Below are 17,351 nucleotides of genomic sequence, written 5' to 3' on the forward strand. Positions count from 1 at the left end.
ATAGCTGGTATTTACATGCTTGCATGCATACATCCTATCTTGGTGTATACACTTTTATTTCTTTTTCTTTAAAACAGAAAATGATAATTTCACAACAGGCCGTCTCAAGCAAACCCTTACATTAACCTTCCGACATCTACAAAACTGTATCAAAAGTGCACCATAGTGTTATACATCTTTTCTGGTTCTATCCTCTTTTTTTGGCTATATCAGTAATATTATTATAATTCTCATAATATTTATACAAATATCACTCTGTACAAGGTAGAAATACATAACCCGCAATGCCCCGCACCCGGAGCGTTTATACCCTCCCCGCCATTATAATAAACACACCCGCTTTCCCCATGCACAAGTCTTCAGCCTTCTCACAGCCACTGGAATCAAAAGGTTGCAGCACGAAAGCTGAATGCAAATCCGGGTCGTATCATACAGTCCGTTACATTAAACACATTCTCTCCACGGTAAAGGACTGAACACGAGTGATGAAACGCTCCCACAACGTAAAAACAACTGACAAACAACGCTCAAAAGGCCTTGCGACTGCATCGCGTCCAACGTTACTGCTGCGTGGAGACCGGCGAGGGTGGGCTTGGACGGGTGGGGTGTATGTGAGGCGCCGCTGCAGTAAGAACCTGCGCAGGGTTCAGCGTACAGGCACGCCTGCTGCACAGGTGTCCGTAGGGAGACGCCGCTCTGGCCTCTCTCAGTCTCTGGACTGGTAAAACAGGATGTACCCGGACTCAGAGTTCTTGGAAATTTCCGAGGTTAATCCATAGAACTCCTCAATCGCCTGGGCATCAATTTTCTACAGGAGGAAACAAAACACTTTTTTTAACAAATGCAAAAAGACCACTCTGTAATCAATTACTTTTCCATGACATTTGTAGAGAAGCATATCTAGAAAAATATAAATTCACTATAAAAACACTATATGATTTGATTTACTTCTTGATAAAATTCTCTTGATTTAGTATTAAAAAAAAATATTTTATAAAAATTGCACTCCAATCTTATAAAGTAAATATAGATTTTTTGAGTAATGCTTAGTTCTAAATTAATCGAAGCAATCTATATTTATTAAAGCTCAATATAATTTGATTTACTTAAACAATTTTATTGTTAATTATAATTTTTTTAAATTATATATATATATATATATATATATATAATTAATAAATACATTAACAATAAAATGATGTAAAAAATAGATGGTTTTAAAAATATTTAATATTTTTACATATAAAATTACATCTTAACACACACACACATACTTTTTTATTTATTTATTAATTCATAATTTAGTAACTTATTTATTATATTAAAATGCTACATGGTCAAATTTCTATCTATTAAGTAAATAACTAATACTTTTATATGACGGATGGTAGCTTACCTCTACGATGTCGTCATCAAACAGTAGCCAGAAATCATGACTCTTTACAATTGCGATGTAGTGTCCTCGGTTTGGACCGCTATAAAAGCACACACACACACACACACACACACACACACACACAAAAACACACACACAAGGAAGCAAATCAGTACAGTTCTCCTTTTTTTGTTTTTTGCAAGGACAGATTTCAAAAAGCTTGCATGAAGAGATTCTGTTCACACAAGAAAGTATTGTGAAATCAGACAATGGAGGAGGAAGAAAAACACATTTATAAAGGTTTGAAAGTCCATTCTAGCTTCCTGGATTTCATTCAAACTTGGCTGCGTTCCAGCTCACTTTTTATGCCCTTCACTCGCTAGCTTCCCTCCGTCTCGTTTACTCAGATGTACATCATTGATTACGTTGCATGAGTGCTCACTTCTGGTGGAACCCATGGAACGGGCTGAACTGGAATGTCCTAAGCCCTTGATCACTTAGAATCCACTATGGAGTTGGTTTATTGTTTACATTTTTCCCCTTACGAATTCGTTTGGTGCAGCATTCTATATGTATATAGGTTTGCTTGGGCTATTATAAATGTAAAAACAATTTTCTTTATATATTATAGAGTTGTTTTGGGTGGGGATAAGTTACATAAATTAATAAATACATAGTTGTGTTGCATTGTGGTCTATAGAGCGGCCTGAAGTGTGCATATGAAGCAGACTCGCTCCCTCTGTCAAAATCAAGGGGTCGAGGGTATGTCCATGTAAACTTCCCTCGTCCACTTCATGAAGTGGAATGCACTTCAAAAGTGCTCAGAGAAGTTCACGAGTGCGTGTCTAAAAGTGAACTGGAACGCAGCCCTTGTATCGACTCACCTGCCACAATGCACCACCACAGCGACCAGGTCGTAAAGCCTCTCAGGATTTGTGGCATCACCAGAGGTGTTAAAGAGGCGGAGCTCCAGAGGGAAGACCACGCGGTAGCTTAGCTTAGTGTAGCGCTGCAGCTGCTCCATGTATTTAAATCTCTTCAAGTGCAAGGCGAGGATCATGGGAAGTTTCTTAACCCGCATTCTAGCATCAAACACATTCATATATTAAGTATATGCAGTAAATATACATTCAGAAAACCAGGAAGCGGCTAGCAGAAATGAATGCTCACCGTTTGTGTGCCTCTTGTTTACTTCTGCATTCCTCACAGTAATATTTATACTCACTGCACAAGGTCTCTGTATTACTGAAACCTCTATAAGGGGCCAGTAAGAAAAACAATACTTTATTAAAACGGACACATATTCATGTTTAAACTGGATTCAAGTGTGAGTGTGCTTTCAGACCTGAGACAATGTGTGATTGAAGTGTTCTGCTCAACGTCCACTGACAAATCCAAGAAATCCTCATCTTTACTGCTTATCTGTGAGAGAACAAAGTCCAAAGACACCTCAGATAAAAGCACAGCCAATCACAGTCAGCAGAGCTGTCAGGATACCATCTTATTGGACTAAAGGGTTTACGTGAGGTGCTATTACCGTCTCGCAGGTGAGGCATCGCGTCTCATTGGTCAACGTGCCCTGGAAGATCTCATGAACCCAGGTGGAGGAGGGTGGGGTGCTGTTATTGTTCTGTGAATCGAGTGTGCCATTGGCCAATTTGCCATTCTGCTTGTCTTGCTTGCGCTCTTCTTGTAGCAGGTCTGCTATAGTGTTCAGCAGGTAGTTGAGGAACTCGTGTGCATCTTGCTGCATGTAGTTATCAAATAGTTCTGTGGGACAGAGAGTAAGGGTGTACAATAAATATCGGCCAATAATTAATGCGCATCTTGTCAGTAAAGCCGGTTCTCTAATCAGCGGTAAATTCCATCACGTGTGTGGTTTCACATAGAGCAGCGTTTACTACACAGAGCCGTTGTTAACTGAAAAACTGCGCAAATCCACGCTGATAATGAACGTGCGCATTAATTATTGGCCGATATTTATCGTGCACCCCTAACAAAGAGAATGTTATCACATAGAATACATGAATGTTGAATACAACAAAAAATAAGAAGTATATGCTATGATATTCCAAGATATTTCAATTGCAATAACACTTTACAAAAAGGTTCCATTTGTTAACATGCACTGACAATGAAAAAAATACTCATATTAATTTCAACATTTACTAACACATTATTCAAATCAAAAGCTGTATCTGTTTATTTTCTTGGTAACACTTTACAATAAGGTCACAATTGTTAATGCTCCAACAATGACCAACACATTTGTTTCAATATTTATTAGTCTTTGTTAACATTAGTTAATAAAAAGTAACTTTTAGTTCATGTTAGCTCAAGTCAATATTTACACAGATACAACTTTTTATTTTATTAACGTATTAGTAAATGTTGAAATTAACATTAACTTGAATTATGATTAATACATGCTTTAGAAGTAGTTTTCACTGTAAGTTAAAAAAGGCTTGAACAATCGCTCCAATGTATTAAATTCTTCATTGTTAATTAATTTTATTTAATGCATTAACTAATGGGACTGTACTGTAAAGCAGTGGTTCTCAACCACATTCCTGGAGGACCACCAACACTGCACATTTTGCATGTCTCCTTAATCAAACACACCTGATTCAGGTCACCTTCTCATTAGTAGAAACTCACAGACTTGTAATGGGTGTGGTCAGACAAAGGAGACATGCAAAATGTGCAGTGTTGGTGGTCCTCTTGTTAGATACTATACACAAATTACTGTAAAGTATTAGCAGTTTTGTATATAAAAAAAACATAGTTAACTAATTTGTAGCCAACGTCTCTTTCATGGAATGCGTTATGCAAATTAATTAATTATTTTTTAGATACTATACACAAATTATATAGATTTAGTAAATGTGATGCAAAAAAGTTATTTTGTTTCTTTCAATGGACCATAAGAACAACTTCTTGGGCTTGCACCTCTTCATTTTCTGACCTAGAACTAGCATCTAAATTCACATTAAAACTTTGAATACAATCCCTTCCTGCTTGTGTTCCTCACCATTCTCTTTACGTAATCTCGTAATGAACTTCTTCGGGGGTATCACGCCAACTTTCCTCTTCTGGTTGGCTATACTGTGGAACAGGTCGGCCAGGCAGGTGAGCAGGTTCTCTTTGCGGCGCGGCTGGCTCCTGTACGCGAGGATCTTCTCCCGGAACGGCCGGCAGAAGTACAGAGCCTGGAGCACAGAGTTACAGTAGCAGGTGTTTCCAAACTGTGGAACGAAACAGACAGAACACACACACTGATTCCAGAGCATAACAATAAACACGCCGGCTGGAGGAGACAATGTGAGACAACGGGGAATGTCTTTGCTTACGTTGACCAATCCGAAGTAATGCTCATTGACAGGGAACTGTTCCGAGCCGATCTCTTTCTCCAAAGCGGAGGCATTGGCGCCCTGCAACAGAACAGGTGAACATCTGTTCAGCATTTACAGCTGTATACAATTAGATAGATAGAGAGTCTCTTAAATGACTACGTTAACCACAGTTTCTAACACATACAGTTACTACAGTAAAACTATGGTAAGTTGGTATTAACCACCTCATTTTTCAGATGACTAAGTAATTCTTACATTTTTAAAAGAAGATAAAAAAAAAAAACTATGGTAAATGGTAAAGACGTCTGATACACATCCAAGACACATTTGATAATATTACAACAATAACTGATCAACTGATTGAAAATTAGTGTTTTAAAAATGCAATATCATAAAAAAACACGTAAATGTGAACCTAAAACCAACTACATTAGCACCCATTAGCATTTCACTGCCGTCACTTTTACATTTAAAAATGCCAAATACAATGGGGGAAAAAATGTATCAAAATCAAAATGCGAATAAAGCAGATAATATACGGAGGAACACAGTGGGTACGGAGATGCAGAGAGGGGATGGGACCGTGAAATCACGATGTGACCGCACTGGCAACAGCTTAGCACTGAAGCACAGGTACACTGAACGCATTTTACATCAGCATGATGCTCACGTTTCCATACCTAACACAATGCTTGTCTGAATACTCATTTATTACACTTGGATAACACTCGGAGATTATTTAGATGTCGCTGTCTCGCGCTTGTTAAGCACATCTCGCGATCAAACCCCGAGCTGAATGACACTTCAGCTCAGCAGTTAGCAGATCTCAATTTGCTGCCTTCAGCAAATCCTACAAGGAAGGGCGAATTTAAAAACCTAACGCTGTGTTGTGACGACAACACGGTCGTGTCGTATATCTACCAAACAGCAGTAATTATTTAGGCCCAAGGCAAAATTCATAGACGGATAAAGACAGCTCGCAACTGCAGCAGAGGAAAACTGGCAACCCAAGGAGTCCAGTTGAGTGAACTAATGCAGCAAGCGGCCCTTTACAATATCACGCGAGTGCTAGCGTACAATTATCCGCGATTGAAGTGATATTTACTCACCATGGTACAAAAAGAGGCAAATTTGGAAACTGTCATTAGGATTTCCATTCGCCCAGCGCCATCTTCCACCCAATCACCGCGCGGAGGCGAAGAGGAGTCCCAGTGAGGACAGACTGCGTCCCTGCCGGAGCGAGATCCGCAGGGTCTTAGCACCCACCTGCAGCCGCCTGCTGATGCATTACATTCAAGATTATTTAATATAGCCACGGTATTTGTACACACACAGGGGAGAACTTACATAGAAAGTATACAATAAAATATATATATATTTTTAAAATATAAAAGTACGTAATGCATGTCAGAATTTTTAATACAATAATACTTAGTACAAATAATTGGTAAACTTGTTTGAGAGCATATTCAGTTGAGCAGAGGGCATGTGAAATACTTTTCAGGATTAGATTTAATCAATTAAATTTGTATTAAAAACTAATTACGTAAGACTTTTGATGTACTTAACCCGTAAAAGCTTTTTAAAAGTATTTTAAAGTCAATTTAATGTCAATTTATAGCAAAACTATTTAATAAATTTTGTATTTTAAAATATATATTAATTATAATATGAATATATTTATTTTATAATATATTTATATTATCTAATCTGGCTCGCGAGGTCCGCTTTCCTGCAGAGTTTAGCTCCAACCCTGATCAAACACACCTGAGTGTCTTCGGGATCATTAGAAAATCACAGGTAAGTTAGATTTGATTAGGGTTGGAGCTAGATTAAACAAAGTAGAATGAAGGTTAAAGGTTAAGCTTCTTATTTAAAAATAAAAAATAATAAATTTACGCGATTCTTTGAACCTATAAAGAGCCATGCAGTTCTGTCTCAGGCAGTAAATTAATGTATAAATGACTTTATAAAGTTTAAGTGAGTAAAAAAATCAAATAAAAGTTCCCTGTTTTTGTAAGACGCTGACGTCACTGCCCATGGACCAACCGCTCCGATACTTTTACTCAGGCAAATGAGCAGTCCTCCTATCCGTGCTTTGAAGGAAGCACCGCAGGGCCCTATCATTCTCTTTCCGCCGTACCCGCCATCTTGCGAGCAACCCGGGGTAAGATGTGCTCCAGACATTGTGTATTAAATCGTTGATTACATAGTTCACGTTGAGCAGAAGTGCCACACAAAGCGGCCAAAACATATCTAACCTGGCATGGCATAGAAATGAAGCCCGAAAGAGCGTCGCTCGATGCCGTAAAGAGTCAAATACAGAGTCCAGCTGGAGCGTGTGTGCTCCATGCGGCCAGTGCGCGTGTACAGGCTACGCGAGAGTCCTGAATATAAAAAGGACGTGTAGAAATATTAGCGTTCTCTCTGTATTTTCATACTATGTATTACGAACACCGTACGATGTCACTTCAGTTCGGTCACTTATTCAGTGTTTTCAATGTATTTCTTGGCCTTGAAGTAATGTTTGCTGGAGCTAAAACGATCTTTTTGTCTTAATGTCTTTAAGTCATAAGTGTCTATAATTATTTGTTCTTCGTAATTCGAATAATTGCGTTGTTGCATCTATATGAGCGATGTACATTTCACTTTCTGTCGTTTTATGTTGAATTATATTATAGAGGTAACGACTAAAGTCTCTAAGCTAAGTGTGGTATTTAATATACCGTGGCTGGATATCAAATAGTTAAATGAAGGGCTTGAGAACTGATTTTTCTAGAAATCTGTCTTAACTTAATTGTATGTCTTTTTCACCAGTAATCAGGCATCATGACAAACACCAGAGGCAAGAGGAGGGGGACCAGGTATATGTTTGCCAGGCCCTTCCGCAAGCATGGTGAGTTCATTTATATCACAATATTTGTGTACATATTATAGAGATTTTTAGATCTGACACTGCTTTTCATTCTTTAACAGGCCCAATCCCTCTGTCCACCTACATGCGCATCTACAAGAAGGGTGATATTGTAGACATCAAGGTAAGATTTATTAAATGAAAGAATTGCTACAGTATACTCCTTTTGTTGTTGAGCAGTTTATTAAAAATATTTTTTTTTATCCAGGGCACAGGAACCATTCAGAAGGGCATGCCTCATAAATGCTACCATGGCAAAACAGGACGCATTTATAATGTTACACAGCATGCTGTAGGCATCATTGTCAACAAGCAAGTCAAGTAAGTACCACACTGAACATGACATGATCTATACTTTGATAAAAATACATTTTAAGTGTCATAATAATGCAACTCAGACTAGCTAGTGATAGCTGAAGGCTAAGTACAGAAACCACTTGGTTAGTGTTTAGCTACAAAGTTCTGAATTAATATCTAGGAAAAATGCCTAATGTAAATTATTTTTAAAGAGCAATGTTTTTTATTTATAACTTAAGTATTTAACCTACCAGTTAGAAGAAGTGTTCTGACAGTTTTACACACTATCAATATAACTGAAGGCTTTTAATGTGTAATGCCCCAGATTCACTTTGCCATAAGGGCCATCCAGTGCCCTGAGTGGTCATTAATGTGGGCGAGAGCAGTCATCCATATGCACCCTGGACGGGCACATTAATGCCTTTGCCAGATTGTCAATATGGAAACATGCCACTCAAGAACAAATCTTGTAAATGTACAACGCTTCTGGTCATTTAAGTGACGAATTATTGTTTTACTTTTAGGGGCAAGATCCTGGCTAAGAGAATTAATGTGCGTATCGAGCACGTTAAGCACTCAAAGAGCAGAGACAGCTTCCTGAAGCGCGTTCAGGAGAACGAGAAGCAGAAAATAGAGGCCAAGCAGAACGGCACCTGGGTTGAGCTGAAACGCCAGGTATACGATCGTTCAGTGTTTACTGGTTACTGTCCTGGATGTTAAATGTACATTGTACTCCCTGATGTAAATTCATATTGAGATTTATTTGAAGTAAAACTAAAACTTAGGCTGTTATGATACTTAATTTGTGTGATTGGTTAATAACGCACTGTTAAAACAGATCTGGCTGATGCTCTATCATTGTGGTGGTGTCTTATCTTGTTTTCAGCCTGCTGCTCCACGGCCAGCACACTTTGTCAGCACCAAGAACAACGAGCCTCAGCTCCTGGAGCCCATCCCCTACGAGTTCATGGCATAAATCTGCTGACCAAAATAAAGATCTTTGTACCATATACTGTTAGTTTGGAACTCTTTCTTTATCCATTGTTTAAGTTTGCTTATATTGTGTGAATGAATATGATCTGTGTGTGGAGTATTGTTGATGTTGTAAATTGAGTGACGTGTCATAAGAGTATCGTAGGACACGCCAATAAACAATTGTTGCTTCAGTCCATTTACTTGTCGTAAAGCTATAATAGAACTAGGTGCATTTGCTTTTTATATTTTTAGTTATAATATTCAGCTCAGAGAATGTTTGTTGTTCAAATATTTTACTTATATTTGCGGCACACAGCACTGTTTTGCATATTTGATTGTAAAACCTAGTTTTGTTGCAAAGTAATTTCAATCTGTCCCAGAGATGGAACTTTTTCTTTTTTCTTCCGGAAAGATTTCCGTTTAAAAATGTGTCTAGCCAGTGTCTGTTCTGTTCAAGGATATTCCAGTATTAAAAAGGTCTTTTTACTTTGCTGTGGGTAGCAACAAGCTTTCCAGTTTCTTTTGCTTTTAAGCAGAATATGATGCTTACCAAGTACTGCATGTGGTTCATGTCAAACATTGAGTGATCAAACATTTGACTGAAAGTTCCCAGCTTTCATTTTAAAGACCAAAGAAATATGTAATTTTATAAAGCGGTCTTATGTATTACATCCTGAACTGAACTGGCTTCCTTTAAGTTGCTCTTTCATACAGCTTAAAATAAGTATAGCAAAAAATGTGTGGCTGTAATGAAAATGTCTCACAACGAAATAGCTCTGTACCTTTATAAAGTATTGTAGGTGGCCTTATGTTGAATTGCTCAATTTAGTAGAACCGTCTGATCTTCGTATCCAGTCCAGTCTGTTACAAAGAACGACTCTGATTATAGGAAGGTTACATTTTTTCCATTCTTTTCATAACTAGAGTTTGTTGTTGTTCACAGGTCTACAACTGCTCTTAGCTGTAGGCGCAGTTATAAAAAAGTTGAAAGACACTAAACATTTGGATTCAAAAATGAGTAAAAATTTACTTGCATAGCGTAGTGATTCTGATCTCTTAATGTTATCCACGGCGTTTAATTCAAGTTAACGTTACTACAAAGAAAATACCTATTTTGAAGATTTCACTTGCAGAATGGGGGAATAAAAAAAACACTTTCTGAAGGAACTCTACACTATTTTAAATTACTAGGTCGCAAAATACTCCCTGAAAAGATTGCTGAGCTTAATTGTATGGTAGTTAACGCGAGCTGTCACTAGAAGGCAGCATTAGCCGCTGTCCTGACAGAATAATCCCTTATCCTTGAGTTAGTGTGCTAAAACACAAAACCGAATATATTTTAATTGCATACCTTATCTAATATCTATTAGACTCGATAAAAGTATTAATTCCATTTGTAGCACAGATCATGACAGTATATTTGATGTTGGCATCAAAATGATCAGACAGATCAATATGGAATTTTGTGTTCGCCTGCTGTTTGCGAAAGTTTACATTTCAGACAAATCTCAGCCAGTTTTCTTGACGGTGAATTTTTGTTGGGGAAAACATGATGATTATGGAAGTATCCCTACACTATAACCATGTTATGATATATGTTCATGTATATAGTTAATACTTACATTAAAGTGATAAAACGTTATTCAAAAAATAAATTTCTGCATTCATGACACAGTCCCCATCTTGGGAAAAAAAGTCTGGGAAAAAAGGAGAAATATAATCTGGTAATGCTGGGCTCAAAAATTTAATAAAAACTTTCCATCACATTCATTTTCAAATTAGGCTATATGTATCAACTTTATCGCAATTATAACAAAAGCAGTCAGGTTTCTTTTAATGACAAAAAGATTTCATATCATTTAACTTACAATCTGAAAGGTGGAAGTGGAAAAAATTAAAAGCATAAAATAACTGCACTTAGTGTAAATAGCATCTATTGCTATTTGCACTTAATGTAGCATCCATCGCTATTTAGTGCAAATAGCCGCTGCCATAAAATAATGTCTTCAGAATAATTGATATACATGTGAAAATAAGTGAGAACTGAACAAATAGCTGTAACCTGGTTTAAAAAAAATATATAGGAATTATATCATTGTGTCAATTTCCTTTTGGTGATTAAGGCATAATACAAGACTTTTTCACCTTATGGTTGTTGAAAGGAAAAAATGCTATAAAATCATATTTTGTAAGAAAGTGTGCTAGAGCAAAACATCCAAGTTTGGAATCAGCTCCCCATAACTAGTAGAAAACAAATATTGGATTTCATTCAGCAAATATTGATGAAGGGCAGTGTTATACAAAAATTACAATATCAACAACAGGTTGTCTAATGTGAAAACACCAAATAAGCTAGAAATCAAGGTATGTTCAAATTTTATAAAGTAAAGAATCAAATTATGACTAAATAACAAAACACGCTCACTCGTAAATACCCAAATTTGCTGATACAGTTCTGGTTTGTGGAGCATGTACAGTGGAATAGCTATTTTTCTGGGCCTTTTGTGTGTGTGATGTTCTTTGTGTGATTTGGTGTGTAAAAGAGGACCACCTCTCTCTATCTTGACTTGTGCTGTGTAATCAGAGTGGCTGAATGCCTGACTGCATATCTGACAAATGTTATCTCATCCCACCTCAGTACTTCACCCAATATTTGCTTCAATTAGGGTCAGTTCCTGAGATACGCAGCAGCTGTGTGGGTGCGTATGAGAAACAGCCTTAATTCCACAATATTCTCACATACACGTCCTTTACTGCATTTTTATTTCACGATATGTACTCAGCAGTTCTGCATTGAAAACAGCTTGATTTAGATTTAGCTGTATGGGGTAGAATCTGACCTTATTTCTTTTTAGGCATGATCTATTCATTCTGTCCTCAGAGGACACACAGGTCTGGGAATTAGCCACAGTATTAGGATGGCACGCTGAGAGGTCATAGCATGACTGTGAGAATGTGTGAGGATGAATAGATAACCTCATTGTGTGCTGTGCCTATCCGCTGGCCCTGTTCCCTCTGCTATCGTGCTGCTGTTAAAAATACGTAAGGATTGGGAAGAAGGTGATGAGGGCTCGCAGAGGTTATAATCAATAGTATCAATCAACAAGTGACATGCTGCCCTGGTATTGATCACTACAAAGATGTCGAAACTGCAAGAATGGCAGAAGAATTTTCACTAACTATTAGTGATAGTGATATAGTCATTAACATTGACTATATGCCACTAAGACAGGAACTTCACATAAAAAAAATAAAAAAAAACTGTATTTTTGGATATAGTCAGATTCATTCTAGTCCACTGGTTTGTTTGAACGTATGTAATGTTAGAAAATCAGATTCAACTGGTTCTTTCGAATGGTCCTCACTCTCATATGCACTGAGGAATACTCCAGTTTTTTCTAGTTTCATAAACAGTGATTCATCGATTCGAGTCTAGTATAAAACTTTATTAGTAAAAGATAACACAAGTGAACACAACATGCAGTTTTTAAATTAAGGTTTTTATTATTAAGGGAAAACAAAATTCAAAACTACATGGCCCTGTGTGAAGAAGTGTTTGCCCCTCTGTTCAATTTCTCTAGCCACACCCAGGCCTGATTACTGCCACACCTGTTTGCAATCAAGAAATCTCTTAAATAGTACCTTCCTGACAAAGTGAAGTAGACCAAAAGATCCTCAAAAGCTAGACATCATGCCGAGATCCAAAGAAATTCAGAAACAAATGAGAAAGAAAGTAATTGAGATCTATCAGTCTGGAAAAGGTTATAAAGCCATTTCTAAAGCTTTGGGCAAACCACAGTGAGAGCCATTATTCACAAATGACAAAAACATGGAACAGTGGAGAACCTTCCCAGGAGTGGCCGGCTGACCAAAATTACCCCAAGAGCACAGTGATGACTCATCCAAGAGGTCACAAAAGACCCCACAACAACACCCAAAGAACTGCAGGCCTCACTTGCATCAGTTAGGGTCAGTGTTCATGACTCCACCATAAGAAAGAGACTGGGCAAAAATGGTCTGCATGGCAGAATTCCAAGATGAAAACCACTGCTGAGCAAAAAGAACATAAAGGCTCGTCTCAGTTTTGCAAGAAAACATCTTGATGATCCCCAAAACTTTTGGGAAAAAACTGGACTGACGAGACAAAAGTTGAACTTTTTGGAAGGTGTGTGTCCCATTACGTCTGGCGTAAAAGTAACACCACATTTGAGAAAAAGAACATCATACCAGCAGTAAAATATGGTGGTGGTAGTGTGATGGTCTGGGGCTGTTTTGCTGCTTCAGGACCTGGAAGACTTGCTGTGATAAATGGAGGCATGAATTCTGCTGTTTGCCAAAAAATCCTGAAGGAGAATGTCCGGCCATCTGTTCGTGACCTCGGGCTGTAGCGAACTTGGGTTCTGCAGCAGGACAATGATCCAAAACACACCAGCAAGTCCACCTCTGAATGGCTGAAGAAAAACAAAATAAAGACTTTGGAGTGGCCTAGTCAAAGTCCTGACCTGAATCCTATTGAGATGCTGTGACATGACCTTAAAGGCAGTTCATGCTCTCAAACCCTCCAATGTGGCTGAATTACAACAATTCTGCATAGATGAGTGGACCAAAATTCCTCCACAGCGCTGTAACAGACTCACTGCAAGTTATCGCAAACGCTTGATTGCAGTTGTTGCTGCTAAGGGTGGCCCAAACCGTTATTAGGTTTAGGGGGCAAACACTTCTTCACACAGGACCATGTAGTTTTGGATTTTGTTTTCCCTTAATAATAAAAACCTTCATTTAAAAACTGCATGTTGTGTTCACTTGTGTTTTCTTTTACTAATATTAAAATGTGTTCTATCTGAAACATTAAAGTGACAAACATGCAAAAAAATAAAAATAAGAAATCAGGAAGGGGGGCAACAATTTCACACCACTGCATATATATATATATTAAGTATGGAGGTAAATCAGTAGCTAAACTCGAGAGGTTGGACATCTGAATGTGAGAACTTGTCATATTAACATTCGTATTGGTAAGTTGAAATTTACACTCACAGCTCTGATGTGAAAAGCTGAATCTTTCAATTTGCACACACAGACAATGATCAAACACCCGTGTTTTGAATTGGAAGTTGTAGATTAATAGTCACAAATGTGTAAAATGACATACACAAATGTTTACGACATATTTACTTTTGCACTTTACTTCAGTTTCGCTGCACAACGTCAAGTCGGCACTTACAACCTCTCAGATCTGGCAGTACAAGTTCAAATCCTAGCGCTCTGACTTTTGCTACTCTTTTTGCAGTATTCCTGTTGCAAAACTCACTTGTGCACTTGTATACGCAGATGTGAGAGCGCAGAGCCAGGGGCGGGGGCTTTGGTGCGAATGAAGACATTTTATTGGTCGATGCCTGACCAATGAACAACGCCAGCCATCGCGACTTGCCAAGAAATAAATTTGTGTTTTATTTTTATGCATATGTATCAGTTAGGCCTATTTGTATATCCTAAGCTTTTACATGATTTTAAGACACTGCATTCATTTTGTCATTCAGGTATTATCTAGTAGACAAATAATGCAACATCTTTCATATGTATATCCCACTGCATATTGCAGAGTAATATCGCTGCACCAGAGCAGCTGAGAAACAGTTGTGACATGCTTTGATCTCACCGCCACGCGGTCATGTGGAGCTATCAATAGTACTAAACATCTCGCGCTGTCAACCTATTTGAATGGGATTAATCAGGACAGACAGCGGTTTCACTATATTTGCAGCGATTTTTAGTAATTATTAACACATAATGTACATTGATTGTGCATGGCTGACTACGCTTAGCATTTTATTCTGGAGATGAAACAGTATTATATTCGCATTCGCATACTCCTTAGCAGTCAAATGTGATCAAACACCTTCAGTGGAACTTTTAACCAATAAAATAACTGTACTACATAGCTCTTACATAGCTCTTACTTAGCTCAGTCCTGTTTAGTTAATTTGAAGAGATTATGATACTAAATAATATGCGCAATAATTATGATCCATGAATGACCATTTAAAATATAACAATTTCTAATATGCTTATTATTTATATTACAATAAGTGTAGTATTTAGGGTTAAAATAGAGAAAATGATTTTAAATTCCAATGCAAAGAGACAAATTAGAGGCATTTGGTGTCCAGAAAGATAATATTCATATGTAATGCCATTGTTTAACCACTAGATGGCCTTATTGATGTTTAATAAATACATGTATTTAGCTCTACTCTAGTTGCTCAAAACAGTATTGCTGGTCATAACTGCTTATTTTTTAGGTTTTGCTTTTTAATGTACATTTAGACATTATCAATTTGATTTTTTTTTTTAACTTTTTTTTTATGTTGCATTTAAAAAAAGGTTCATTACTGACAAGCAAATTAGGAATTTAAATCCAATGAAGAAGTTTAAATTATTTTTACAAATCATAAAAATAATAAAAACAACAGAGTTATGTTGCAATTCTGGTACAGCGATATGCAGTGGGATATACATATGAAAGATGTTGCATTATTTGTCTACCAGTTAATACCTGAATGACAAAATGAATGCAGTGTCTTAAAATCCTGTAAAAGCTAAGGATATTCAGTGAAAATAGTTTGCAGTGTTTTACAAATAACTGATACATATGTATGAAATAAAACATTTCTTTCTTGGCATGTCGCGGTGGCTGGCGTTGTTCATTGGTCAGGCATCGACCAATAAAATGTCTTCATTCGCACCAAAGCCCGCCCCTGGCTCTGCGCTCTCACATCTGCATATACAAGTGCACAAGTGAGTTTTGCAACAGGAATACTGCAAAAAGAGTAGCAAAAGTCAGAGCGCTAGGATTTGAACTCGTACTGCCAGATCTGAGAGGTTGTAAGTGCCTACTTGACGTTGTGCAGCGAAAACTGAAGTAAAGTGCAAAAGTAAATATGTCGTAAACATTTGTGTATGTCATTTTACACATTTGTGACTATTAATCTACAACTTCCAATTCAAAACACGGGTGTTTGATCATTGTCTATGTGTGCAAATTGAAAGATTCAGCTTTTCACATCAGAGCTGTGAGTGTAAATTTCAACTTACAAATACGAATGTTAATATGACAAGTTCTCACATTCAGATGTCCAACCTCTCGAGTTTAGCTACTGATTTACCTCCATATTAAGTACCTTCAATGTACTTATCTACGTTTTTGTAGCTACTAGCAGAGCTTGACATTTTCAAAGTAGCTTCCGTAACATTGTTGCAAGGCTCTGACTCATAGATTGAATTAAACAAAGTAAACAGCGGAGAGGTAAAGAGGAAAAAGGGATGGAGTAGAGTGGGCAGAGGCAAGTCCTGAGGTCCTTAATCATATATGTTTGACACTCAGAGATTTAGACTATCAAACAGCGCGGCAGCCATATCGACTGCCCATGTTACACATTAACTTTCCTCTCTCAGCCAGTGAGACAAGCAAACATGGCATTCAGAGATAGTACAACTAGACATCATGTTGTCTTCTCCCACCACAGTCTCTGACTCTTTTTAAAATCCCCTAAAGGTTGTGAAATCAACAAAACATGGCTCAAATGGTAGGTATGACTCTCCAGTCACCATCCACACAACGTTTTGGCTGTGAGCTGGTGTTTGTTGCTTTGATGGCTGGCTTATCAGGACAGATCATGGCCAGTGAGATATTGAGGCGGCTTTATTGATCAGTCCCAAACACGGGAGGGTTGGGACACTGCAAGACCGGATGATGTGAATGAAGATGCACAACGGCATCTTCATTCAATTCAATTTAAATGTGAGGTCCCTGTGAATAATTAATACACAAAAGTTCTGGATCAGATAATTCCAAGCTGGAGAAAGAGAAAAACCATACCCCTTTGCCTCGGGATAAAGTGCAGCAAGCAGGAAATGAGAAATAGTTTATAGTATGCAACAGTAGTTTTAAAGTAAAACATGATCAACTTGGGACACATAGGAGCAATCTTGACTGTAGTAAATCTTACATATCAGCGGGCTGTTCTCGGAGGCTGATAAAGCACAATTAGGGCAGTAATTTCCACGTGTGTGTTTGACGGATGGAGCCAGGCAGTCTTTTAAACACCCGAGACACATTCATACACAGACTTGAATGGAGACACTTGACAGTTTAATATCCACATAAATCTCTGTCAGACAATTCCAAAGACCTTCAGTCCCGATCACAAGTCTGTGAAGGTGAGCAGTTACTTAGTGTTTATCAGGTGTTATACCAGGAGTGAATCACCATGGAAAATAAACAGTGATGCTGGCTCATTTAGTAAAAAAACAGATGGAAATAGGAGAAATAGGCTATATTCTGACAAATTCACATATATCAATTTTAGAATCACCGAAACTTTTTTTTAAGTGTTCTTATTTCATTTCAAATTGATGTTTTTTAATGATAGCAATA

The 17,351-nt window shown here is 37.6% G+C and overlaps 2 protein-coding genes across 3 annotated transcripts; one reads left to right on the forward strand and one right to left on the reverse strand.

Annotated features, from left to right (window-relative positions):
* Positions 1-6,855, reverse strand: usp12a (ubiquitin specific peptidase 12a). Of its 2 annotated transcripts, none has more exons than XM_042751706.1 (10): positions 6,738-6,855; positions 5,838-6,004; positions 4,726-4,806; positions 4,407-4,620; positions 2,913-3,145; positions 2,721-2,797; positions 2,546-2,629; positions 2,260-2,457; positions 1,397-1,475; positions 1-808 (listed from the first exon to the last, which is right to left on the reverse strand). In XM_042751706.1, the coding sequence occupies exons 1-10, from the start codon at positions 6,853-6,855 to the stop codon at positions 707-709; spliced, it is 1,353 nt and encodes a 450-aa protein (XP_042607640.1). In that variant the 3' UTR covers positions 1-706. The 2 variants fall into 2 exon arrangements, with proteins under 2 accessions (XP_042607640.1, XP_042607641.1); XM_042751707.1 differs by lacking the exon at positions 6,738-6,855 and adding an exon at positions 6,298-6,316.
* On the forward strand, positions 6,800-8,949 carry LOC109052754 (60S ribosomal protein L21). Its single transcript, XM_019070169.2, has 6 exons — positions 6,800-6,895; positions 7,546-7,624; positions 7,705-7,766; positions 7,851-7,963; positions 8,464-8,614; positions 8,826-8,949. Exons 2-6 carry the CDS (start codon positions 7,558-7,560, stop codon positions 8,913-8,915), a joined length of 483 nt encoding a protein of 160 aa, XP_018925714.1. The 5' UTR covers positions 6,800-6,895; positions 7,546-7,557; the 3' UTR covers positions 8,916-8,949.
* Positions 8,950-17,351: the final 8,402 nt, after the last annotated feature.

This window comes from Cyprinus carpio, chromosome B24 (assembly GCF_018340385.1).
Source record: "Cyprinus carpio isolate SPL01 chromosome B24, ASM1834038v1, whole genome shotgun sequence".
Taxonomy (NCBI): domain Eukaryota; kingdom Metazoa; phylum Chordata; class Actinopteri; order Cypriniformes; family Cyprinidae; genus Cyprinus; species Cyprinus carpio.

Coding starts and splice junctions, on each gene's coding strand:
- usp12a (XM_042751706.1), bottom strand. CDS start 6,855: ATGATAGGGCCCTGCGGTGCTTCCTTCAAAGCACGGATAGGAGGACTG. Junction 6,005..6,737: donor GTCAGCGTCTTACAAAAACA/GGGAACTTTTAT, acceptor ATGCATCAGCAG/GCGGCTGCAGGTGGGTGCTA. Junction 4,621..4,725: donor ATTACTTCGGATTGGTCAAC/GTAAGCAAAGAC, acceptor TTCGTTCCACAG/TTTGGAAACACCTGCTACTG.
- LOC109052754 (XM_019070169.2), top strand. CDS start 7,558: ATGACAAACACCAGAGGCAAGAGGAGGGGGACCAGGTATATGTTTGCC. Junction 7,625..7,704: donor CAGGCCCTTCCGCAAGCATG/GTGAGTTCATTT, acceptor ATTCTTTAACAG/GCCCAATCCCTCTGTCCACC. Junction 7,964..8,463: donor ATTGTCAACAAGCAAGTCAA/GTAAGTACCACA, acceptor TTTTACTTTTAG/GGGCAAGATCCTGGCTAAGA.